The sequence below is a fragment of the Coenobita brevimanus genome, chromosome 60, assembly GCF_032717465.1.
Source record: "Coenobita brevimanus isolate Jiangsu-jjx chromosome 60, ASM3271746v2, whole genome shotgun sequence".
Lineage (NCBI taxonomy): Eukaryota > Metazoa > Arthropoda > Malacostraca > Decapoda > Coenobitidae > Coenobita > Coenobita brevimanus.
In genome coordinates this window covers 27532751-27560743 of record NC_137013.1, presented here as the reverse complement: position 1 = coordinate 27560743, position 27993 = coordinate 27532751, and the positions used below count along the sequence as shown (strand labels likewise).

The 27993-nt window shown below is 42.1% G+C and overlaps 1 protein-coding gene across 1 annotated transcript in view; it reads left to right on the top strand.

Annotated features, from left to right (window-relative positions):
- LOC145403335 (beta-galactosidase-like) overlaps window positions 1–27993 on the top strand; it is a 415229-nt gene that overhangs the window by 27938 nt on the left and 359298 nt on the right. The window contains exon 2 of the mRNA XM_080275127.1: window positions 19722–19912. Within this exon, the coding sequence (XP_080131253.1) occupies window positions 19722–19912 (191 nt within the window). The remainder of the gene's footprint in view (window positions 1–19721; window positions 19913–27993) is intronic.

The following is a 27993-nucleotide window of genomic DNA, read 5'->3' as shown; positions in this document are numbered from 1 at the left end:
TTTAAGTTTTTAGTCTGGACTATCTCTTTGTCCAGGCTATTCCACAGGTCTATACATCTATAAGGAAAACTATATTTCTTGATATCCTTCAAGCATCTTGACTTCTTTAATTTCATTCCATATCCTCTTGTTTCTCTCTTATCCCATACAAACAAATCTTCTCGGTCAATTTTATCTACTCCTATCATGGTCCTGAACACTGCAATCATGTCTTCCCTCTTTCTCCTTTCTTCTAAGGAAAGCAAATCCAGCTTTTCCATCCTCTTTCTGTATGACAGATCTGCCAGACTGGGGACCATTTTGGTTGCTGTACTTTGTATTCTCTCAATCTTATTTACTGTATATCTTTCTTTTTGTGTGGAGACCACGCTACTGCTGCATATTCTGACCTGGGGCGAATCATGGCCACTATCAATTTTTTAATCATCTCCTCATCCATATAATGAAAAGCTACTCTTATATTAGTTAGGAGTTTATACATCTCTAACTGCCTTGTTAACGTGTTTTTCACGTGACAAACTGTCGTGGACCAGCACTTTCAAATGTTTTTCTTCTCTCGCTTTTGTGATTGTTTCATTACCCATCAAATAATTCAGTGATGGCATCTTGGTACTTTTACCCATTTCCAATATTTTTCATTTCTTTGCATTACATTTCATTTCCCACATCCGGCTCTAATCGTGTATCCTATCCAGATCCTCCTGCAGCATTTTACAATCCTCCTCAACCTCTACCTTCCTCAAAATCTTTGATTCATCAGCAAACAGACTTGCATAACTGTTCACTCCATCTACCATATCATTTACATAAATCAGGAACATTACTGGCACCAACACCGAGCCCTGTGGGACTCCACTTGTTACTTTCCTCCATCCAGACATCCTATCCTTTATTACTGTCCTCATTTGTCTGTCTCTCAAAAAGTCTGTCATCCATTCCAGGAGGTTCCCCTTCAGTCCTCCTATGTGCTCTAGTTTCCACATTAATCTCTTATGAGGTACCTTGTCGAAGGCCTTCTCCAAATCTAAATACACACAATCCACCCAACCATCTCTTTCCTGTAGCACGTCAATCGCTGTTGAGCAAAAACTCAACAAGTTGGAAGTACATGACCTTCCACTTCTAAATCTAAACTGACTGTCAGCCAAAATATTCATCTCTTCCAGATATTTTATGCATCTATCTTTCAGAATTCTTTCGCACAATTTTGCGACCATTCTGGTTAGGGACACTGGTCTGTAATTCAGGGGTTCTTCCCTGTTTCCTCCCTTATAAATTGGTACCACATTTGCCCTCTTCCATTCTTGAGGCACTTTCCCCTCTTCCAGAGAACACACATTTAAACTGTGAATCTTATCTGCCAGTTGTTTTCTGCATTCCTTCAGTACCCAATTAGAGATTTCATCTAGTCCTGGGTCTTTCCTTACATCTTGAGTTTCCAGTAATTTATACACTTCCTGTACTTCCACTTTTATATCTTTTATCAATACATTTCTACTCACTCCCCCCCCTTCCACAAACTCCTTTTCATTAGTGAAAACTGATTGGAAACATTTGTTCATTATTTCTGCTTGCAATACTGCATCTCTATAGACCTCTCGTTCTACTTTCAGTTTGGTGATTCCTTCCTTTTGTTTCAATTTGCCATTGACAAATCTATAAAACAGTTTGGGTTCATCCTTACATTTGTTTATTATACCTTTTTCGAAATTCCTTTCTTCCTCTCAACGTATTCTTATGTATTCATTTCTAGTTCTTTTATATTCTTCCTTTGTTCTGTTGTTACGTCTTTTTCTCCATTTGTTCCTCTCCTTGTCTCTCTCATTTTTTGCTATCATACACCTTCTGTTAAACCACTCCTTTTTCCTGTTTTCTTTTCCCCTTACTCCTGGCACAAATTTTTCCAGTCCTGAATTATAGAAGCCTAGAAAAATATCCCACTTCTTCTGTATCTCTCTTGATTCTCTGAATTTTCTCCAATCTGCATTTTCAAAAAATTTTGTCAAACCTGTAAAGTCTGCTTTCCCAAAGTTGTATCTTCCCTGCCTATAAAGTTCGTCTCTTGGCTCCACGTTCCCTGTTATCATCTGGAACTCATTAACCACATGATCAGTTTTTCCAATAGGACACAGATATTCCAATGATTATATTATATTGGGTTCTTTGGTAAACAGTAAGTCTAGTCTTGCTGGTGTGGCCTCACCTCGGAAATGTGTCTTTTCTTTGACCCATTGCGTCATCACATTGTTGATTGGTATATTTAATAATGTAGTGCCCCACGAATCTTCGCTGCCTTCTGAGTCTCATTCCTCCCAGTTCACCTCTTTACGATTTAAGTCACCCATTAAAATTATGTTGTTGCTTTTCTCAATCATTTTCTGTAAATAACTAGCCATGTCTGACAACATTTCCTTGTATTCATCATCACTCCATGCTCTTGTCTTAGGAGGAACATACACTACTACCATATCTCTCTTGCTATTCTCTCCAGTTTCTAATTTCATATTTATCACTTTGTCCCTGCCTTCTCCCATTTCCACAGTATCTACATTCATGTTGTTCTTTACTGCTATCATCACTTCTCATCCCATTTTTTCTTTTCTGTCTCTTCACCACAGTTTGTATTTACCATCTCCCATATGAACATCAATGTCTCCTCTTAATTTGGTCTCTACAAAGGACATAACATCAGGTTCATGTACCCTAAAATAATCGTTGATTTCTAGCCTTTCCAATATTAAACCATCAACATTAGCATATGCCACCTGCCAGGTATTTTTGATATTTTTTATACCCTCTTTTCTCCTTCTCTCCACCAGTACCACTTCCTTAATTTCTGATCCATGATTCTCCAATAAAACACTGTCGTCTCCTCCTCTGTTCTCTGCTTGTTTTTTACCTTTGCTCCCTTTACTAACTCCTTTATTTTATCTCTTTCTTCCTCATTTGCATCGCTCCTTATCCAAACATTTTTTTAACCCTTCCTTGTCTGATAATTTCCATATTCTATTGATAATTTCTTTTACTGTTGCTTGAGACTTAAACATTACCTTCAATGGCCTTGCCCCTCCTTCCTCGTACTTTCGTAACCTATCACCTCTTTAATCTCTTCTTGAGCTTTGTTGTTTTCCTCCATGAGTCCTGATATTATTTCTTTAACTTTACTCAGTTCTTCTATCCCAAATCTTTCTCTTCTCTTGCTTTTGTGATTGGTTCATTACCCATCAAATAATTCAGTGATGGCCTCTTGGTACTTTTTCCCATTTCCAAAATTTTACATTTTCTTAGACTGAATTTCATCTCCGACATCTGGCTCCATTCGTGTGTCCTATCCAGATCCTCCTGCAGCATTTTACAATCCTCCTCAACTTCTACCTTCCTCAAGATCTTTGCATTATCAGCAAACAGACTTGGGTAACTGTTCACTTCATCTACCATATCATTTATGTAAATCAGGAACATTACTGGCGCCAACACTGAGCCCTGTGGGACTCCACTTTTTACTTTCCTCCATCCAGACTTTCTATACTTTATTACTGTCCTCATTTGTCTGTCTCTCAGAAAGTCTGTCATCCATTCCAGGAGGTTCTCCTTCAGTCCTCCTGTATTCTCTAATTTCCACATTAGTCTCTTATGGGGTACCTTGTCGAAGGCCATCTCCAAATCTAAATACAGTAATCCCTCCGCTATCCGATGTAATAGAGCCAAAGGCATGTCCAGAAAGTGGTCTCGTCCGGAAAGTGGGCCTCTGACTGCTGGACTGGTACTTAAGGACCCTGACCCAGACTAACTTTTAAAGCCACCTAAATAACTCGCTACCGGACATGCATAGCACTTATTTAAAGCTATTTAAGACCCTAATCACACCAATAATGGACATAAAGCATGAAATAAATGAAAAGGAACCAGAGAATGAAGAATTAGAAGTGAGTATGGAAAATACTTCTGCCTAGCAGTGTACAGGGTTACTGTAGTTACAGCACGTCTGTGGCCACCTCCTCTAACTCTCTAAGGCTCTGGTAGTTGTGACAATGCTCTTGAAGCATGTATAGCATCCAGTGCTGTGCTACACTTAATTCTTTGCACTGTGAGTTATAACTGCTTAACACTGCACATTCTTCTTAATTGAATCACGCCAGTTTCAACCGCCACTTTGCACTCCACTCTCACTCCACACTTAATCCTTTGCACTCTAAATTCTAATTTCTTAACACTGCACAACACTATAAATTCCCATGTGGTCTAGTGGTGAGGTATTGCAGTTTATTCACTTTATTCACAAAAAACGAGCATGTGCGGCATCGATTATGATGGACGTCTTCCCTGAATGAAGGTTAGGCAGTAACTGGGGACAAGGTTGCCAGATCTGAACTCAGCCACATTACCAAAGTCCTCAATTTTCATTACCAAATTTAACTTTTCATTACCAAATTCTTAAAGGAAGCATTTATTTTTCACTAATTATATATACAAGTGGAAATACATGTAATCACTCTCCTTATAGTTAACAGCATATTGATTATTTTCATGCTATGTAGGTTAGCCTACTAATCAGAGAGAGCAGACAATCCACTGTCTCCATCCTGTGTGTGTGTGTGTGTGTGTGTGTGTGTGTGTGTGTGTTTTTTTTTTTTTTGTGTGTGTGGAAGAAGGAACCAAAGGGAATGAGCCCTCAAAACCATTCCTTCCAAGAGAAAAACAAAATACAAGAGAGAGCCAAATTCAAGATCCATTCATTTCGAGATGCCTTGACACACCGTGTTTGAAAGACTGGAGATCATAGGAAGCATGAAATACAGACAGAGGGAGACAGTTCCAGAGTTGACCTGTTGCATAAATGAAGGACTGGGAGTAACGGTTAACTCTTGCATTAGAGAGTTGGACAGAAAAGGGGTGAGAGTTTGCTGCTAGACGGGTGCTATGCGCATGTCGTAGAAGTGGAGGAATGCATGCAGACAGTTCAGAGGAACAGTGACCATTGAAGTAGCGATAGAAAAGAGATAAAGATGCAACATTGCGGCAAAGAGACAGAGGTTGAAGGGAGTCAGTAAGAGGAGGAGAGTTAATGAGACGAAAAGCCTTTGACTCCACCCTATTGAGAAGAGCTGTATGTGGGGAGTCTCCCCACACATGAGAGTTGTACTCCACACAGGGGCGGATAAAACCCCTGTATAGAGTCAACAATTGTGCAGGGGCAAAGAAGGAACGGAGTCGGCTTAGCACACCCAATCTCTTGGAAGCAGATTTTACAAGAGATGTAATATGATCTTTCCAAGATAAGTCCCAAGCAAATGAAGCCCCAAGCATGTTCAACGATGATGCAGGATTAAGTTGAGTATTATTAAACATAAGTGGGTATACCTGTGGAAGATTTTGTTGGGTTGATAGGTGCAAAAACTGAGTCTTTGATGCATTAACCCCTTAAACGCGGATCATCGCGTTTGCGACGCTCGCCAAAAAGGACATAACGGCGGAGCGTCGCGTTTGCGATTTGAGTTAATTTTGAATAAACGCGGGCAAGGATGTTCCAGCTGGTATTGTCTATCAGTACCACCACCCTTTAGCTACAATTAGCATACTTTACCTTTGTACTACTGACCTCCGTTGTTGCCAAGTATCACGTCCCCCCCCCCACCACCACCACGGCCCGGCCAGCCTGGCTGTGATACATGGCAGCGCTCTGACTGCTCAGAACTGTAAATCTGCGCTCTCCTCTCACAAGCAGTTTATGCTGATAGGAAACGCTTGTTTCCCCAGTTGTAACACTAGCTTTTTTTCGCACGGTTTGCCCCTGTTTAGTGTCAGTTTACGGCAGGCTTTCAAAGTGACATTATGGCGAGTTCTAGCTCTTCCGAGTCAGTGCGAGCGGCTGACAGGAACGAGAATAAAGTGACGGGCATAGGGCAGAATAAAAAGCGCGCTGCGGTGATCTTTTGGGAAGTAATATGATTGAAAATAATGTAGTATACATGTTTTTAGCTGTGAAAATGGAAATGTTTGTTGAGTGACGGTAAGACCGCCGCTGCGCTGCATGTCGGCCGTACGCTCCGTTGATTTTAGCATTATTTTCAGTGCTTATTGTACAAATACGGATTCCAAACTACCTGTACATTGTAGTATAAAGTTTACTGTGACAGAATGAGGCTGTGGTAGAGGGGAAACCGGATTGCTGGAGGTGTGAAAGTGAAGATTTGGTTACCCAACTTTGCAAGTCTCCACAAGTCCTTGGGTAGTCCACGAAGGCTCAACACCTGTCTCTGGAGAAAGCTGAATGTAAGTACTATCTGCCCTACCAAGTATAATGTTCTAGGGTTAATCTCTGATTTTTGGCTAATATTTTCCTACAGGTACCCAGACCGCGATACAACCCCGCCACCCGGGGGGGGGGGGTCGGCTGTCCATGGCCGCGCATTAGGGGTTAAAAACAACCAGATTATTTTTACCCCAGTCAGAGATATGAGCCTAGTCAGACATTAGGTGTGCCATAGCCTCATCCCTTGCCTGTTGAAGTAACTGCTGAGATGGACGTTGTGGGAATCGAGTGGAAAGGTGAAGGGTGGAGTCATCAGCGTATGAGTGGATAGGGTTAGATGTACTGCTTAGAAGGTCATTGATGAATAAAAGGAAGAGAGTTGGTGACAGAACAGAGCTCTGAGGAACACCACTGTTAATAGATCTAGGAGAAGAGCGATAGCCATCTACAACAGCTGCTATAGAACGACCAGAAAGGAAGCTAGAGATGAAGGCACAGATAGAAGGATAGAAACCGTAAGAGGGCAGTTTGGAAATTAAAGATTTATGCCAGACTCGATCAAAAGCCTTTGAGATGTCAAGTACAATGGCAAAGCTTTCACCAACATCACGAAAGGAGGATGACCAGGAGTCTGAAAGGTAGGTGAGAAGATCGCCTGTGGAGCGTCCCTGACAGAACCCATACTGATGATCAGAAAGAAGATTGTGATAGGAAAGATGCTTTAAAATTTTTCTATTAAGGATAGACTCAAAAACTTTTGAGATACAGGATGTTAAAGCAATTGGACGATAGTTAGAGGGCTGGGAATGGTCACCCTTCTTTGGGACTGGCTGAATGAGAGCAAACTTCCAGCAAGAAGGAAAGGTACAAGTTGATAGACAAAGGCGAAAGAGTTTGCCTAGGCAGGGTGTAAGCACAGAAGCACAGTTCTTGAGAACAACAGGAGGGACTCCATCAGGTCCATATGCCTTATTAGTACTGAGGCCAGTGATGTCAGAAAATACATCAGCTGAAGAAATTTTAATGTCAGCCATGAGGAAGTCAAAGGGGGGAAGTGATGGAGGAACAGCACCGGAATCGTCTAAGGTGGAATTGGAGGAGAAAGTCTGAGCGAAGAGATCTGCTTTATCAGTAGAAGAAATAGCTACAGAGCCATCAGAGTAGAAAAGAGGAGGGAAGGATGATGAGGTAAAGTTGTTAGAAAGGTTTTTGGCAAGGTGCCAGAAGGAGCGAGAAGAGTTCGAGTTAGAGAGTTGAGAGCATTTTGTACGGATGAAATTATTTTTAGCAGAGCGAAGAACAGACTTAGCACGATTCTGGGCAGAAATGTATAAAAGATGTGATTCAGGGGTGGGTTAGCTCTGGTACCTCATACATGTAAAAATCCGTTTGGTAATGCATTATTCTGATTCATTACCAAATGAATTTTTCATTACCATATTGGCCCACATTTGGTAATGAAAAATACCAAATGGCAACCCTGAGAGGGGAGGGGGGAGGGGGGAGGAAGAAAGGGGTAAAGGGGCCGTGGTGTAAACAGCTGTTCTTTCACGCGCGGCAATTTCAAATTACGGGAGGGGAAAAAATTTGATTTTGGGGGGATTTTTTTTTTTTCTTTTTTTGGCCATTTTTGGATTCTGAAGGTCCAGGCCCACAATGTCCAGTAAGTGAGGTGTCCGGAAAGTGGGTGTCCGGATAGTATATGGATTACTGTACACACAATCCACCCAACTGTCTCTCTTCTGAAGCACGTCAATTGCTCGAGTAAAAACTCAACAAGTTAGTAACACATGACCTTCCACTTCTGAATCCAAACTGACCATCAACCAAAATATTCATCTCATCCAGATATTTTACCCATCTATCTTTCAAAATTCTCTCGCACAATTTTGTAACCATGCTGGTTAGAGACACTGGTCTATAATTCAGGGGTTCTCTCCTGTTTCCTCCCTTATAAATTGGTACCACATTTGCCCTCTTCCATTCTTGAAGCACTTTCCTTTCTTCCAGAGAACACACAATTAAACTGTGAATCTTATCCGCCAGTTGTTTTCTGCATTCCTTCAGTACCCAATTAGAGATTCCATCTGGTCCTGGGGCTTTCCTTATATCGTGAGTTTCCAGTAATTTATATACTTCCTGTACTTCCACTTTTATATCTCATATCACTACATTTCTAGTCACCTCCTCTCCTTCGACAAACTCCTTTTCATTAGTGAAAACTGATTGGAAACATTTGTTCATTATTTCTGCTTGCGTTGCTGCATCTTTATAGACCTCTCCTACTTTCAGTTTGGTGATTCCTTCCTTTTGTTTCAATTTGCCATTGACAAATCAATAAAACAGTTTGGGTTCATCCTTACATTTGTTTATTATACCTTTTTCAAAGTATCTTTCTTCCTCTCTACATATTCTTGTGTATTCATTTCTAGTTCTTTTATATTCTTCCTTTGTTCTATTGTAACGTCTCTTTCTCCAATTGTTCCATGCCGTTTGTCTCTTTTTTTTTGCTATCATACACCTATTAAACCACTCCTTTTTCCTGTTTTCTTTCCCCCTTACTCATGGCACAAATTTTTCCACTCGTATTATAGAGGCCTAGAAAACTATCCCACTTCCTCTGTATCACTCTTGTTTCTCTGAATTTTCACTAATCTGCATTTTCAAAAAGTTTCTCAATCCTGTAAAGTTTGCTTTTCCAAAGTTATATCTTCCCTGCCTTTAAAGCTTGTCTCTTGGCTCCACGTTCCCTGTTATCATCTGAAACTCAATGACCACATGATCACTTTTTCCAATAAGACACAGATATTTCAAGGATTCTGTTACATCGGGTTCTTTGGTAAACAGTAAATCTAGTCTTGCTGGTGTGTCCTCACCTCGGAAATGTGTCTCTTCTTTGACCCATTGCGTCATCACATTGTTCATTGTTATATTTAATAATATAGTGCCCCATGAATCTTCGCTGCCTCCTGAGTCCCATTCCTCCCAGTTCACCTCTTTACAATTGAAGTCACCCATTAAAATTATATTGTTGCTTTTCTCAGTATTTTTCTGTAAATAACTAGCCATGTCTAACAACATTTCCTGGTATTCATCATCACTCCATGCTCTTGTCTTAGGAGGAACATACACTACCACCATATCTCTCTTGCTATTCTCTCCAGTTTCTAATATCATATTTATCACTTTGTCTCTGCCTTCTCGCATTTCCACAGTATCTACATTTATGTTGTTCTTCACTGCTATCATCACTCCTTCTCCCATTTTTCTTTTCTGTCTATTCTCCACAGTTTGTATTTTTTACCATCTCCCATATGAACATCAGTATCTTTCTCATAATTTGGTTTCTACAAAGCACATAACATCAGGTTCATGTACTGTACCCTCAAAAAATCGTTGATTTCTAGCCTTGCCAATATTAAACCATCTACATTAGTATATGCCACCATCACATTGTTTTTTTTTTATACCTTCTTTTCTCCATCTCTCTGTCGGTACCACTTTCTTAATTTCTGATCCATGACTCTCCAATAAAACACTGTCTGCTCCTCCTCCATTCTGTGTTCGTTTTTTACCTTTGCTTCTTTTACTGATGCCTTTATTTTAGCTCTTTCTTCCTCATTTGCATCTCTCCTTATCCAAACATTTTTTAACCCTTCCTTGTCTGATTGTTTCCATGTTCTACTGATAATTTTGTTTACTGTTGCCTGGGACTTAAACTTAACCCTCAATGGCCTTGCCCCTCCTTCCTCATACTTTCCTAACCTAAACACCTCTTCATTCTCATCTTGAGCTTCGTTGTTTTCCTCCATGACTACTGATGTTATTTCTTTAACCTTATTCAGTTCTTCTCATTCTCTTGCTGATCTTATTGTCATACATTTTTCTTTAACCCCTGAAATTATTACACATTTTTTCTTATCTGCTACATCCCTAACTAAAGATTCTTTACTTATCAGTACCCTAACCACTTCCGTCTCTACCTTTTCCTTGCTTTGTTGTTCTAAAATCTCTTTCAAATTTACATTTCCTTCTTCCTGAGTTTTCTTCCACCCCTAATGTTGCTCCTTGATTTCTTTAATGTGCTCGTCCTGTATTCTTGATTTGTATTCATACTCATCTAGTTTGTTTTTCATCCTGACCCTTTCTTCTCCCTACCTCTTATTCTCCCTCTTAAACTGTTTTATTTCATTAGAGGCAGTTTCATTGCTTACTTTTAATTCCGTAACTTCTCTTTCTTGTTCGTCACTGTGTGTACAAATTTTTTTCCAGTTTATTCCATAGAATTGTGATCTCGTTTTCCTGCTCTGTGGCCCATTCCTTTAACTCTCTAATTACTCTCCATACCTTTTTTATCTCCTGGACATTCCTCTCCGCTGTTTTCCCTATTTCTGGTACTCTTATTTGGTTTAACTTAATACTTCCATTTCCCACATCCTCTTCAGTGAAGCCCTCAAATCCTCTCTCGCCAGTCGTAAACAAAGCACCGTCCTTTTCCGCCATGATTCATCCATATGGAGACTTTCTAAATCCACTATGTTTTGTTCTTTTTATGACTGAAACTGTGGTTTTCCTTAACTACTCATTTACATAATCACAAATTGGCTGGTCTCCTTTTTGTCACAGATTCAGTCTTTAGTTCTCCACAATCCAGGGAGACCTCCGTCTTTGTCGGCGACCTGTATGTGTGTGTGTGTGTGTGTGAGTGGTGAGTGAGTGAGTGAGTGAGACTAGGGGGGGAGGTAGTAGTGCAGTTTGGCTTTCTTGTGTCCCTCTCTGTCCCCCCACCTTCCCCCACCCCTGCTTGTCTCCCTCCCCATCGCCCCACTCTCTCTCTCATCATCATCATCATCATCATCATCATCATCACCACCCTTTCTCCTCATACCCCTCCCCTCGTCTGTCTCCATATGCATGGCGTACTGCCAGCTGCCTGCCTAGCTGTCACTATCAGTTGCCCCCTAAAGCATCTCAGCACCAAATGTCCCACCGACCTACCCTCCTGCGTGTGATGTTTGATGTACCATGTTTTTAGCAATAGTATTTTTTATGAGGATAATAACATAACCTCTGGTGTTTCTGTGTCAGTCTCTGTTGGGTAATGTATATGAGAGTTTGAGTTTGGGTCTGGAACACATCTCTAGCTTTTCCTCAGTATCTTTTTTGGGGAAATTGGTTCGATATCTGACATACATGCTGACCCAACGTTCCCACTGGTACACAACATTGCCGGATATTGGTGTATGGACTATTCCCCTGTACAAAAGAAAAGGGGAAAAAGAAGTGTGTGGTAGTCAGGGACATTTGTCTTCTTAGTGTAATAGGCAGAGTATATGCTAGGATACTTATTGATAGAGTTAGAGAAATAACAGGAATATGTTGGAGAAGAATAGAGTACTTATGAAGGGCACCATTCACTTACTCGATGTAATGCTGCTTTGAGTGTCTGGCCTTTCCTCTCTTCCTTCCTTCTTCTTTTTCATTTTCCTTCAATCTTTCCATTTCCTTCTGTCTATGGGTGACTTTACATTTCCTCTTCTTTCTTTGTTTCCTTCATTCTTTTCTCTTTCTTCTGCCTTTTGATGACTGCACTAAGTGACAAACCAAATGGTTTCCTGTACACCAGGAAACCATTTACATTGCTGGGTGGTAACCCTATAACCAAGTTATGGTATCTGGTGGTTTAGTGGGTAATTAAGGGTCTCCAGCCGAGGATGAGATGGAGGGATAGGGTGGAGAGGTATATAAGAGAGGGGTGTGTGAGTTGGGAGCGGGGCAGTGAAATGGCGGGGGACAGGGTGACGTGGAGGAGATTTATTTGTCACCACCCCGAACGAGATTGATCGTCTGGCAATAGATAGATAGACAGTCGGATTGAGCCTGTGTATGTTTATATCCAAGGGGTGGTTGGGGTTTATTGCTCATGTAATGCCACTCAGGGATGAGTGAGGCTGGTCACTCTCATCTTAAATGTCAGGACCATCTTGCTTAGGCCAGGCTCCTACACTCCTCATGGGGCAACATAGGATTGGATGATGGATGGATGGATGGATGGAAGAGGTTGTGTCGGTGAGATATTCACCCTTAGGTGGTAGGTAGTGGCGATCACCCTTAGGTGGTAGGTAGTGGCGACCATCATCCACTCACTTGATGTAGTGCTGCCTCCTTCTTCCTTCACTTTTATCATTCTTTTTCTGTGTCTGTTGTCCTCTCTTCCTATTTCACCCATCTTTCCTGTCACTTCTTATTGCCTTCCTTTCCATCACAGGTGGTTTTACATGAGTGACAAGCCAAATGGTTTCCTGTAAGCCAAGAAACCATTTATAACGCTGAGTGGTAACCATATAACCGAACCATACGTGCTCCATACGTGTCAACAAGTGGGTTGGTGGAGAGTTAGTGTCCCTCCCCGTAAAACAAATACAGTACAGTCACTATTTTCATGACTAATTGGTACCGCAATTGTGGCGCGAAACTTAAACTCGCGAAATTCGTGCGTATACTTTACATGTAATAAATGGTAATTGGTTCCGGGTTCAGCCACCTCATTCCCCCTTAGCTACCCATTAATGACACAATACCCCTACTATAAATTACATACAATTAATGAGACAAATAATATATTACTGAACAAAGAATTTACTAGCATTGACTTTTAGGCTGAACTGCTTGATGGGGCTTGAAGATGAGTTCTGAGGCTGGGAGCAGTGGTTAGTTACCACCTGTTTCTTTCAGAGGTTAAACTAAATGCACGTCAAGTTGAGAAATAGGAAATTTAACTCACACTAGCACTCACTGCATCACAGTTCCTTTTAATTGAACTCACTGTTGATTCTGGGCACTTACACTTCTTCACAATATCACATGTTCTAGCACCACCGTCCAGCATGGCTAGTATACCACGCTTTTCTTCCAGAGAATATTTCTTCATACTCACGCCTTTAATGTACTCCCGGGTACCCTTGCCCTTCCTTGAACCCTCAGTGCTGCGGTCACTCGTTATGTATGACAGGGTGGATAGACAAGGATTGTGGAAAGTATTAAGAATACATGGAGCAGATGGGAAGTTGTTGAATGCTGTGAAGAGTATGTATGATGGTGCTAAGGCTGCAGTGAATGTGGATGGTGAACTGAGTGAATTTTTCTCTCTTGAAGGTTGGGTTGAAACAGGGATGTCATATCTCCATGGTTGTTTAATCTGTATATGGATGGGGTAATAAAAGAGGTACAAGGTAGGGCAGTGGATGTTGGAGTGGCCCTAGTAAGAGAGGGTAGTGTTTGGAAACACCCTGTACTGTTGTTTGCAGACAAAGGGGAGCTGCAAGGCTTGGTGGATGAGTTTGGGAGAGTGTGTAAGAAACAGAATCTAAAGGTGAATGTGGGGAAGAGTAAAGTGATGGTCTTTGAGCGAGGTGAAGTCAGTGAATGTACAGTGAGGTTGGGTGGTGAGGAAATGGAAAATGTGAGTACGTTTAAGTACTTGGGGAGTTTGATGAGTAAGGATGGAAGTTTGGAGGATGAAGTGCGTGAAAGGGTACAACAAGGAAGAAAGGTTGCTGATTCCTTGAAAGCGGTGATAAGAAACAGAGAAGTGAGCAGGGAAGTGAAAAAGTTACTACATGACAGTATTGTGATACCAACTCTAACGTATGGAAGTGAAGCTTGGACGTTGTTGGAAGGACGCAAGTCAAGAATGAGAGCAGTGGATATGGGTTATATAAGAGGAGCCTGTGGAGTCACATGGAGAGACAGGCTAACAAATGAGGATATAAAGGAGCGTTGTGGTGTGGACGTGGACGTGATAGGAAGCGTTAGGAGGAACACACCGAGGTGTTTTGGCCATGTGGAGAGGATGGAGGGTGAGAGACTGAAGAGGAGAGTGTATGTGAGTGAGGTGGAGGGGGGAAGAGGGAGGGGGAGGCCGAGGATGAGATGGAGGGATGGGGTGGAAATGTATATGAGAGAGGTGGGTGTGAGTTGGGAGCAGGGCAGTGAAATGGCAGGGGACAGGGCGACGTGGAGGCGATTTGTTTGTGGCCACCCTGTACGGGCTTAAGGTGTCTGGCAATAGATAGATAGATAGATAGAAACACGTTACACAACATACAAACTAGAGACTCAAGAGAGATTGTCCTGTGAGTGTGAATCACAACACGAAGTGGTGCGGGATACGGCGTCACAAACATGGCGGCGGTGGCTCAAAAATAGTGACTGCAGAGATGCAGGGGCACGCGAAAATCGTAGGAAAATCGTGAGACTCCGAGGAAGAAAATGTTCCCATGTCATCACGAAATGATTTTTTGCAAGAGTACATATATCACGAAAATAGTGACTTTACTCTAACTCAAAGTCAAATGGCCACTCTTTACGGGATTGTGACGTCTGGCAATAGATAGATAGTTAGATAGATAGATGGGTCTTTAGTGGAGAAGCTTCTAGAGATGGGAAAGAAGTTATATGTTGCCTTCATGGATTTGGAGAAAACATATGACAGCGTGGATAGACAAAGAATGTGGAAAATACTAAGAATATATGGAGTAAATGGGAAATTTTTTAATGCCATGAAAAGTATGTATGAGAGTGCTAAGGCTGCAGTGCATGTGGATAGTGAACTGAGTGAATTTTTTCATCTGAATGTTGGAGTGAAACAAGGATGTGTCATGTCTCCATGGTTGTTGGGTCTGTATATTGATGGGATTGTAAAAGAGATACAAAGTAGAGCAGTGGATGTTGGAGCGACCCTAACGAGAGGGCAGCATTTGGAAACTTCCCGTATTGTTGTTTGCAGATGATTCTGTATTGTTAATTGAAGATGAAGGGAAACTGCAAGGCTTGATGAATGAGTTTGGGAGAGTGTTTAAGAAACGGAGTGTAAAGGTGAATGTAGGGAAGAGTAAAGTTATGATCTTTGAGAGAAATGAAATCACTGAATGTACAGTGAGGTTGGATGGTGAGGAAATGGAAATTGTGAGTGCATTTAAGTACTTGGGTAGTGTGATGAGTGAGGATGGAAGTTTGGAGGATGAAGTGCTTGAAAGGGTATAACAAGGAAGAAGGGTGGCTGGTTCTTTGAAAGCCGTGATAAGAAGTAGAGAAGTAAGCATGGAAGTTAAAAAGTCGCCTCATGATACTACAGTATTGTGATACCAACTCTGACATATGGAAGTGAAGCTTGGACCTTGTTGGAAGGACACAGGTCAAGAGTGAGAGCAGTGGTAATGAATTATTTGAGAGAAGGATGTGGAGTTACATGAAGAGACAGACTGACAAATGAGGAAGTGAAGCAGCATTGCAATATGGATGTGATGGAAAGCGTTAGGAGAAATACATTGAGGTGGTTTGGCCTTGTGGGGAGGATGGAGAGCAAGAGACTAAGGAGGACAGTGTATGTGAGTGTGAGGGAGAGGGGGAGAGGGAGGGGGAGGCCTAGGATGAAATAGAGGGATGGAATGGAGAGGTATACAAGAGAGGAGGGTGTAAGCTGGGGGGAAGTAGTGAAATGGTGAGGGGACAGGGCAACATGGAGGCAATTTGTTTGTGGCCACCTCTGATGGGATTAAGGCATCTGGCAGTAGGTAGATAGATAGACATACAGTATTGCAAACACAGGTTTTCCCACCACCACCACCACCACCACCACCACCACCACCACCACCACCCCTGGGAAAAGAAGTATCATAACTAGAAAGTGAATGATTTCCAATAGAAAAGACTATCAAACTCGAACGAATTACGTAAAAATGCATTAGATAAGCATAGCTTTATTCCTGAAATCACATTGTGACTTCTAAATATTAACCGAGTCTTCTGTTAATCGGTTCACTACAGAAAGTCTCTCCTAAACTGAATTAAATTATTTGGTAGCAGCAGTAATGAAGTTCAGTTAATGTACACTAATAGGAGAAAACCCCCCCTACCCCCTGGGAGTAGGGGTTTTTTTCAAGAATACTCCCCCAGTATCTCTGCTTGTCGTAAAAGGTGACTAAAAGGGTTGGCGGAGGGTTAGTGCCCCTCCCCGGAAAACAACTAACTAAAAAAACAAACAATAAGCCTCGGACAAGGACTGACCAAACGATGACGACCAAGAACCGGACAAAGGACGTGATTATTGGAACATGGAATGTAAGGGGAGCGAATGATGAGGTGAAAGAGAGAGAGATTGTCCAGGTGCTTGAGGGTGCGAAAGTGGATGTATGTGGAATAACTGAAACAAAATGGAGAGGAGAAAGTGTGAGAGAATGGGAGTAGGGATGGGGTATATGTGCAGGAGTAGATGAGAATGAGAGGGCAAAGGAAGGAGTATGTATAGTTGTGAGTAAAAGATGGAAGAGGAGCATAAGACAGTATGGATCAGTTGGGTCTAGGATTGTGTGGGTAAAGTTGAAAGTTGGAATACAAATGTGGGTGATTGTGTGTATGTATGCGCCAACGCAAGACAGTGCTAGAAGAGTGAGAGAAGAGTTCTGGACAAATGTGGAAGTGTGCATGGAAAAGTTTGGAAGGAATGAGAGAGTGTTTTTGATTGGTGATATGAATGGTAAAGTTGGGAATGTGAAGGTGGATGGAATAGTTGGTGAGTGGGGTGTGCCTGCTGAGATAGATGAGAATGGGAGTGCGTTAGTGGACATTTGTGCTGGAAGGAGGTTTGTGATAGCCAATACCCTCTTCAGGCATAAAATGATCCACAGGTATACATGGCGAGTGATGAGAAGGGTGGGTGGTGAACTGAATGAAAGGAAGGCAATGATTGATTATGTGTGTGTGGATGAAAGGATGCAAAGATGTGTAATGGATGCAAGAGTTTATAGAGGATGGGGGAGTGGACTTTCTGACCACTACTTAGTGGTGGCTAGAATTAGATTTCAAGAAAGATGGAGGAATAGAAGAAAGGAAAGACGAGAGGAAGGAGTAGTGGCAAGGAGGGTGGAAAGGTTAGAAGAGGATGAGAAAAAGGCAGAGTATAAGAGAGAAGTGGAGGAACGATTAGGCAAATATGAACTGGAGCAGATGGGAGACGTGGAAGGTGTGTGTAGGATATTTACAGAAGAAATATGTGCAGCATGTGATGTGGTGTGTGGAAGGAAGAGAAGACGGAGGGGGGTGCAAGGAACAGCGTGGTGGACTGAAGAGGTGAAACAGGCTGTGGCACAAAAGAAGAAAGCATACAATGAATGGATGAGAAATATGGGCGTGGAAGAAGTTGAGAAGCGGAAGAGAGAGTTATATGTAGAAAGAAGGAGAGAGGTGAAAAGATTAGTAAGAGAAAGTAAGAAGAGAGTGGATGAGGAATTTGGAAGGAATTTGAGTGTAAAGTGGAGGGACTGTAAGAAAATGTTCTGGAAAAAGGTGAAAAGAGTAAGACAGGGTGGAAGTGAAGTTAGCAGGGGAGTGAAAGATAAAAATGGTAGGTTACTAGTGGAGAAGGGAGAAAAAGTGAGCAGATGGAGAGAACACTTTAAGGAATTGTTGAACGTAGAGGATGGAAGTAATGCGAGTATAAGTGGCTGGGGAATGGCTAGGAGGAGGAGGGAAGTGAGAAGACAGGAAGAAATCAGTAGGATAGAAGTTGTGGAAGCAATGAAGAAAGTTAAATTGGGGAAAGCCCCAGGAATTGATGGAATGTGTGGTGAAATGCTGAAGCATGGGGGAGAGATAGTAGTAGAATGGATGTGGAAGATGTGCAGATTGGCCTGGGAGGAAGGTAGAGTCCCGGAGGATTGGAAGTCAGGTATAATTATTCCCTTGTACAAAGGAAAAGGGGAAAAAGAAGTGTGTGGTGATCATAGGGGCATTTGTCTTCTTAGTATAATAGTAAAAGTGTATGGTAGGATACTTATTGACAGAGTTAGAGAAAGAACAGAGAAATTAGTTGGAGAAGAATAGGGAGGCTTTAGGAAGGGAAGAGATTGTGTAGATTAGATATTCATTCTTAGATCTTTAATGGAAAAGTTTCTAGAGAAGGGAAAGAAGTTGTATGCAGCTTTCATGGATTTGGAGAAAGCATATGACAGGGTGGATAGACAAGGATTGTGGAAAGTGTTAAGAATATATGGAGTAGATGGGAAGTTGTTGAATGCTGTGAAGAGTATGTACGATGGTGCGAAGGCTGCAGTGCATGTGGATGGTGAACTAAGTGAATTTTTCTCTTTGAAAGTTGGGTTGAAACAGGGATGTGTCATGTCTCCATGGTTGTTCAATCTGTACATGGATGGGGTAATAAAAGAGGTACAAGGTAGGGTAGTGGATGTTGGAGTGTCCCTGGTGAGAGAGGATAGTGTTTGGAAACTCCCTGTACTGTTGTTTGCAGATGATACTGTGTTGTTGAGTGAAGACGAAGGGGAGCTGCAAGGCTTGGTGGATGAATTTGGGAGAGTGTGTAAGAAACGGAATCTAAAGGTGAATGTAGGGAAGAGTAAAGTGATGGTCTTTGAGAGAGGTGAAGTCAGTGAATGTACAGCGAGGTTGGATGGTGAGGAATTGGAAAATGTGAGTACGTTTAAGTACTTGGGTAGTGTGATGAGTAAGGATGGAGGTTTGGAGGGTGAAGTGCTTGAAAGGGTACAGCAGGGAAGAAAGGTTGCTGGTTCTTTGAAAGCAGTGATAAGAAACAGGGAAGTGAGCATGGAAGTGAAAAAGTTACTACATGACAGTATTGTGATACCAACTCTAACGTATTTAAGTGAAGCTTGGACGTTGTTGGAAGGACACAAGTCAAGAGTGAGAGCAGTGGAAATGAGTTATTTAAGAGGAGCCTGTGGAGTCACATGGAGAGACAGGCTGACGAATGAGAATATAAAGGAGCGTTGTGGTGTGGATGTGGATGTGATAGGAAGCGTTATGAGGAACACACTGAGGTGGTTTGGCCATGTGGAGAGGATGGAGGGTGAAAGACTGACGAAGAGAGTGTATGTGAGTGAGGTGGAGGGGGGAAGAGGGAGGGGGAGGCCGAGGATGAGATGGAGGGATGGGGTGGAAAGGTATATGAGAGAGGGGGGTGTGAGTTGGGAGCAGGGCAGTGAAATGGCGGGGGACAGGGCGACTTGAGGACGATTTATTTGTGGCCACCCCAAACGGGATTGAGGCGTCTGGCAATAGATAGATAGATTTATGTAGGTTATCTCTTGACACAGTAGTATGCTTATTGGATAGACCAAAATTATCATTTAGAAGAACACTGTATATATGGTATTTGCAGTAAGTTCTTATAGGTAACTTTTTGAGTACAGTATTGTTTTTTCTATAAAATCCACAGATTACAAAAGTGAGATTGCCTTTTGAAATTACGATGCTCCCTTTGAGGCTTATTTGTCAGTTTCCTCTAATGTACAGCACCAGTTGTATGGAAGAAATTGTGATTTCAGTGGTAGCATACATTTCTGACTAAAGATAAGGACACTTTTTATTGTGGTGTTTTTGTCACAGAAATAGAAAGGAAATTTACTGGTGTGTCGAAATTCCACGTTCACAGACTGCAGACAGTGGGCAACCGTCAGACACTCCCCGTAGTTTCACCATTGACTACAGAAACAACCAATTCCTAAAGGATGGCCAGCCATTTCGCTATGTATCAGGATCCATCCACTATTTCCGGGTTCTTGCAAAGAACTGGCATGATCGGCTGTGGAAGCTGAGGATGGCTGGTTTCAACGCTGTCCAGACGTGAGTAGAATAGAATTTTGGGTCATTTGTTGTCAGCATCCCATTTATTACTGAATTACAGAGAATCGCCTCTATATGACTGGTAAAGCACATTAAAAAAAAAAAAAATGTGAGTGGTTAGGTCTGTGAGGTAGAGCTGGGTTTTAGGGACTTGAATAGTGAGTAAACTTGTGTCAGGCAAATTCCATTGGGCATGCTAGTGATACCGTGCCCTACTTCATGTTCTGTCTTTCCTCTCTTTTTGGACCAAACCTCATCCACAGATGGTAGAAGAGATCAGTATGATGACGATGGTGTTAACTGAATACAGTCCTTGTTATTTGTTTTGTTGTGAAAGAGAGAGAGAGATTGTCCAGTTGCTTGAGGGTGCGAAAGTGGATGTATGTGGAATAACTGAAACAAAATGGAGAGGAGAAAGTGTGAGAGAATGGGAGTATGGATGGGGTATATGTGCAGGAGTAGGTGAGAATGAGAGGGCAAAGGAAGGAGTATGTATAGTTGTGAGTAAAAGATGGAAGAAGAGCATAAGACAGTATGGATCACTTGGGTCAAGGATTGTGTGGGTAAGATTGAAAGTTGGAATACAAATGTGGGCGATTGTGTGTGTGTATGTGCCAACGCAAGATCGTGCTAGCAGAGTGAGAGAAGAGTTCTGGACAAATGTGGAAGTGTGCATGGAAAAGTTTGGAAGGAATGAGAGAGTGTTTTTGATTGGTGATATGAATGGTAAAGTAGGGAATGTGAAGGTGGATGGAATAGTTGGTGAGTGGGGTGTGCCTGCTGAGATAGATGAGAATGGGAGTGCGTTAGTGGACATTTGTGCTGGGAGGGGGTTTGTGATAGCCAATACCCTCTTCAGGCATAAAATGATCCACAGGTATACATGGCGAGTGATGAGAAGGGTGGGTGGTGAGCTGAATGAAAGGAAGGCAATGATTGATTATGTGTGTGTGGATGAAAGGATGCGAAGATGTGTAATGGATGCAAGAGTTTATAGAGGTTGGAGGAGTAAACTTTCTGACCACTACTTGGTGGTGGCCAGAATTAGGATCCAAGTAAGATGGAGGAATAGAAGAAGGGAAAGACAAGAGGAAGGAGTAGTTGCAAGGAGAGTGGAAAGGTTACAAGAGGATGAGAAAAAGGCAGAGTATAAGAGAGAATTGGAGGAACGATTGGGCAAATATGAATTGGAGTAGATGGAGGACATGGAAGGTGTGTGCAGGATATTTACAGAAGAAATATGCGCAGCATGTGATGTGGTGTGTGGGAGGAAGAGAAGACGGAGGGGGGTGCAAGGAATAGCGTGGTGGACTGAAGAGGTGAGACAGGCTGTGGCACAAAAGAAGAAAGCATACAATGAATGGATGAGAAATATGGGCGTGGAAGAAGTTGAGATGCGGAAGAGAGACTTATATGTAGAAAGAAAGAGAGAGGTGAAAAGATTAGTATGAGAGAGTAAGAAGAGAGTGGATGAGGAATTTGGAAGGAATTTGAGTGTAAAGTGGAGGGACTGTAAGAAAATGTTCTGGAAAGAGGTGAAGAGAGTAAGACAGGGTGGAAGTGAGGTTAGCAGGGAAGTGAAAGATAAAAATGGTAGATTACTAGTGAAGAAGGGAGAAACAGTGAGCAGATGGAGAGAACACTTTAAGGAATTGTTGAACATACAGGATGGAAGTAATGCGAGTATAAGTGGCTGGGGAATGGCTGGGAGGAGGAGGGAGGTGAGAAGACAGGAAGAAATCAGTAGGATAGAAGTTGTGGAAGCATTGAAGAAAGTTAAATTGGGGAAAGCCCCAGGAATTGATGGAGTGTGTGGTGAAATGCTGAAGCAAGGGGGAGAGATAGTAGTAGAATGGATGTGGAAGATGTGCAGATTGGCCTGGGAGGAAGTTAGAGTCCCGGAGGATTGGAAGTCAGGTATAAAAATTCCGTTGTACAAAGGAAAAGGGGAAAAAGAAGTGTGTGGTAATCATAGGGGCATTTGTCTTCTTAGTATAATAGGAAAAGTACCGTATATGATAGGATACTTATTGACAGAGTTAGAGAAAGAACAGAGAAATTAGTTGGAGAAGAACAGGGAGGCTTTAGGAAGGGAAGAGATTGTGTAGATCAGATATTCATTCTTAGATCTTTATTGGAAAAGTTTCTAGAGAAGGGAAAGAAGTTGTATGCAGCTTTCATGGATTTGGAGAAAGCATATGACAGGGTGGATAGACAAGGATTGTGGAAAGTATTAAGAATATATGGAGTAGATGGGAAGTTGTTGAATGCTGTGAAGAGTATGTATGATGGTGCTAAGGCTGCAGTGCGTGTGGATGGTGAACTGAGTGAATTTTTCTCTTTGAAAGTTGGGTTGAAACAGGGATGTGTCATGTCTCCATGGTTGTTCAATCTGTACATGGATGGGGTAATAAAAGAGGTACAAGGTAGGGTAGTGGATGTTGGAGTTGCCCTGGTGAGAGAGGATAGTGTTTGGAAACTCCCTGTACTGTTGTTTGCAGATGATACTGTGTTGTTGAGTGAAGACGAAGGGGAGCTGCAAGGCTTGGTGGATGAGTTTGGGAGTGTGTGTAAGAAACGGAATCTAAAGGTGAATGTAGGGAAGAGTAAAGTGATGGTCTTTGAGAGAGTTGAAGTCAGTAAATGTACAGCGAGGTTGGATGGTGAGGAATTGGAAAATGTGATTACGTTTAAGTACTTGGGTAGTGTGATGAATAAGGATGGAGGTTTGGAGGGTGAAGTGCTTGAAAGGTTACAGCAGGGAAGAAAGGTTGTTGGTTCTTTGAAAGCAGTGATAAGAAACAGGGAAGTGAAAAAGTTACTACATGACAGTATTGTGATACCAACTCTAACGTATGGAAATGAAGCTTGGACGTTGTTGGAAGGACACAAGTCAAGAGTGAGAGCAGTGGAAATGAGTTATTTAAGAGGAGCCTGTGGAGTCATATGGAGAGACAGGCTGACGAATGAGGATATAAAGGAGCGTTGTGGTGTGGATGTGGATGTGATAGGAAGCATTATGAGGAACACACTGAGGTGGTTTGACCATGTGGAGAGGATGGAGGGTGAGAGACTGATGAAGAGAGTGTATGTGAGTGAGGTGGAGGGGGAAAGAGGGAGGGGGAGGCCGAGGATGAGATGGAGGGATGGGGTGGAGAGGTATATGAGAGAGGGGGGTGTGAGTTGGGAGCAGGGCAGTAAAATGGCGGGGGACAGGGGACGTGGAGGCAGTTTGTTTGTGGCCACCCCAAACGGGATTGAGGCGTCTGGCAATAGATAGATAGATAGATTATTTGGTTTTTAACCATGCTCACAGAAAATCAGAAAAAACTGTTTATTAATGTCCCATTGCCACTCATAAACCCATTTTCTGGTTTCCCACAGTATCGGTATAAAAAAATCTATCTGTATATCTATTGCCAGACGCCTCAATCCCGTTTGGGGTGGCCACAAACAAATCACTTCCATGTCGCCCTCACCCCCTCCATTTCACTGCCCCGCTCCCAACTCACACCCTCCTCTCTCATATACCTCTCCACCCCATCCCTCCATCTCATCCTTGGCCTCCCCCTCCCTCTTCCCCCCTCCACTTCACTCACGTACACTCTCTTTGTCAGTCTTTCACCCTCCATCCTCTCCATGTGGCCAAACTACCTCAGTGTATTCCTCTTAATGCTTCCTATCACATCCACATTCACACCACAACGCTCCTTTATATCCTCATTTGTCAGCCTGTCTCTGCATGTGACTCCACAGTCTCCTCTTAAATAACTCTTTTCCACTGCTCTCACTCTTGACTTGAGTTCTTCCAGCAACGTCCAAGCTTCACTTCCATACGTTAGAGTTGGTATCACAATACTGTCATGTAGTAACTTTTTCACTTCCCTGCTCACTTCCTTGCTTCTTATCACTGCTTTCAAGGAACCAGCAACCTTTCTTCCCTGCTGTACCCTTTCAAGCACTTCACCCTCCAAACCTCCATCCTTACTCATCACAGTACCCAAGTACTTAAATGTACTCACATTTTCCAATTCCTCACCATCTAACCTTGCTGTACATTCACTGATTTCACCTCTCTCAAAGACCATCACTTTACTCTTCCCTACATTCACCTTTAGATTCCGTTTCTTACCCACTCTCCCAGACTCATTCACCAAGCCTTGCAGCTCTCCTTCGTCTTCATTCAACAACACAGTATCATCTGCAAACAACAGTACAGGGAGTTTCCAAACACTACCCTCTCTCACCAGGGCAACTCCAACATCTACCTTGTACCTCTTTTATTTCCCCATCTATGTACAGATTGAACAACCATGGAGACATGACACATCCCTGTTTCAACCCAGCCTTCAAAGAGAAAAATTCACTCAGTTCACCATCCACACACACTGCAGCCTTAGCACCATCATACATACTCTTCACAGCATTCAACAACTTCCCATCTACTCCATATATTCTTAATACTTTCCACAATCCTTGTCTATCCACTCTGTCATATGCTTTCTCCAAATCCATGAAAGCTGCATACAACTTCTTTCCCTTCTCTAGAAACTTTTCCACTAAAGATCTAAGAATGAATATCTGATCTACACAATCTCTTCCCTTCCTAAAGCCTCCCTGTTCTTCTCCAACTAATTCGTCGGTTCTTTCTCTAACTCTGTCAATAAGTATTCTACCATACAGTTTTCCTATTATTCTAAGAAAGAATCCCGCATGATTACCACACACTTCTTTTTTCCTTTATACAATGGAATAATTATACCAGACTTCCAATCCTCCAGGACTCTACCTTCCTCCCAGGCCAATCTGAACATCTTCCACATCCATTCTACTACTATCTCTCCCCCATGCTTCAGCATTTCACCACACTCTCCATCAATTCCTGGGGCTTTCCCCAATTTAACTTTCTTCATTGCTTCCACAACTTCTATCCTACTGATTTCTTCCTGTCTTCTCACCTCCCTCCTTCTCCCAGCCACTCCCCAGCCACTTATATGTGCATTAATTCCATCCTGTATGTTCAAGAATTCCTTAAGTGTTCCCTCCATCTGCTCACTTTTTCTCCCTTCTCCACTAGTAATCTACCATTTTTATCTTTCACTCCCCTGCTAACTTCACTTCCACCCTGTCTTACTCTTTTCACCTCTTTCCAGAACATTTTCTTACAGTCCCTCCACTTTACACTCAAGTTCCTTCCAAATTCCTCATCCACTCTCTTCTTACTCTCTCTTACTAATCTTTTCACCTCTCTCTTTCTTTCTACATTTAACTCTCTCTTCCGCCTCTCAACTTCTTCCACGCCCCTTTTTCTGATTCATTCATTATATGCTTTCTTCTTTTGTGCCACAGCCTGTCTCACCTCTTCATTCCACTACGCTGTTCCTTGCACCCCCCACCGTCTTCTCTTCCTCCCACACACCACATCACATGCTGCACATATTTCTTCTGTAAATATCCTGCACACACCTTCCACGTCCTCCATCTGCTCCAATTCATATTTGCCCAATCGTTCCTCCACTTCTCTCTTATACTCTGCCTTTTTCTCATCCTCTTGTAATCTTTCCACTCTCCTTACAAATACTCCTTCTTGCCGTTCTTCCCTTCTTTTATTTCTCCATCCTAATTGGACATTGATTTTGGCCATCACCAAGTAGTGGTCAGAAAGTCCATTCCCCCAACCTCTATAGGCTCTTGGATCCATTACACATTTTCACATCCTTTCATCCACACACACATAATCAATCATTGCCTTCTTTTCATTCAGTTCACCACCCACCCTTCTCATCACTCGCCATGTATACCTGTGGATCATTTTGTGCCTGAAGAGGGTATTGGCTATCACCAACCCCCTCCCAGCACAAATGTCCACTAATGCACTGCCATTCTCATCTATCTCAGCAGGTTCACCCCACTCACCAACTCTTCCATGCACCTTCACATTCCCTACTTTACCATTCATATCACCGATCAAAAACACTCTCTCATTCCTTCCAAACTTTTCCATGCACACTTCCACATTTGTCCAGAACTCTTCTCTCACTCTGCTTGCAAGATTTTGCTTTGGCGCATACACACACACAATCGCCCACATTTGTATTCCAACTGATCTATACTGTCCTATGCTCTTCTTCCATCTTTTACTCACGACTATACATACTCCTTCTTTTGCCCTCTCATTCTCACCTACTCCTGCATATATACCCATCCATACTCCCGTTCACGCACACTCTCGCCACTCCATTTAATTTCAGTTATTCCACATACATCAACTTTCGCACCCTCAAGCACCTGGACAATCTCTCTCTCTTTCACCTCATCATTCGCTCCCCTTACGTTCCACGTTCCGATTACCATGTCCTTTGTCCGGTCCTTGGTCATCATCTTTTGGTCAATCCTTGTCCGAGGCTTATTGTTTGTCTTTTTAGTTAGTTGTTCTCCAAGGAGGGGCACTAACCCTCCGCCAACCCTTTTAGTTGCCTTTTACGACAAGCAGGGGTACTGGGGGAGTATTCTTGAAAAAAAAAACCCCTACCCCCAGAGGGGGTAATAATTGTATGAAAAAAAACTGTGACTTTTTGAAAGACATCCGTAACATAATGAATACTGTACTGACTGTAGTTGTACTTTGTTCATTTCCTTTCAACCTGTCAGCATGAGAGGTTGATATACTTCAAGATGTGTGATCACCTCATAAATATATACAAAAATTGCATATATACCTTTGGATTGATTCAGAGACTTTGCAAGTTGTCCAAAATGGAGTATTCAAGTATGAAGAGGATCCATCAACAAAGAGGGAAAGTAGGATTTATATTATCAATAAAAAGACTGGTCCTCCCACGCTACACAATTTAATCAATGCCAAAATCAGCAGGTTATAATTAGGCTAGGTTGTATTAGGGTACATTAGGTTAGGATATGTTGGGTTAGGTAAGATTAGGTTAGAATAAAGTATATTAGATAAGGGTAGGTTTGGGTAAATCAAGTTAGGTTAGGTTGCAGATATTTAGATTAAGTTATGGTAAATTAGATTAGGTATGGGTAGGCTAGAATAAATGAGATTAGGTTAAGGTAGGATGGTTTGTGTTAAGACAAAGCGCAGCTGATGAGGGTAGTTTGATGCTGAAATGACATGCTGAGATGGCATCCCTCTGTCTTTGCCACTTAAGATGGTGTCCATTTGTTTTTAGTGCTGTGACAGTGGTAAACAAATACTGCATTTTGAAGGCTGTTCAGAAATAGTAAGAAACATCAAAATTTGAAATTGCACTTAAACTCATAAAATCACTTGAAGAGCTTTGGTAAAGAAAAAGCTGAAGAAAACTGCCAAATTAGGTCATCACATGTCTTGAAAGTTACTGAGAGGCCTTTCCAGCTGGATGAACTTTGGAGACAAGAAGAAGGAACTAAGAAAAGATGTCATAACACAGAAAGTGTTATATATTTGAGATTAACCTCTTCAGTGTGCAAAACCTGTCTTAAAAGCTGAATACAGTAAATTGAACTATGCAGAGATTTAAATTCTATTGGATATCCTTGGACTGGTGGAGTTATAAATGAGGGGGTGATTGTACAGGTATGTGCACGTTTCCCTTTTTTTTTTTTTTTTTTTTACCAGTATGTAACAGTTGTAAGTACAGTATTGACTGGCGAACTTGCATGCAGTGTTATTGAGAGCAGGTAGCATGAAGGTACAGAAGTTTTATATGCTTTACTATCATCACAGTTTTCACAGTGATTCTAGGCCTAATTGTAGGTTTGTATTTGTTCTGCAATCGGTGTTTGAAGAATAGGACCCTCGCACTATCTCTCTATCTATGATGAGATACTAATCCCCTAAAGGGTGGCTACATACAGATTGCCTCCATGTTGCCCTGTCCTGTACCATTTGGCTGCCCTCTCTTCAACTGACACCCCCAGTCACTCATATATCTCTCTCCACTCCAACCCTCCATCTCATCCTTTGTCTCCCTCTTCATCTCACTCACAAATGCTCTCCTAGTAAGTTGCACATTTTCCATTCTCTTCTTATGGCTGGACCATCTCAAAATATTTCTCTGAACACTTTCAGTTGCATCCAC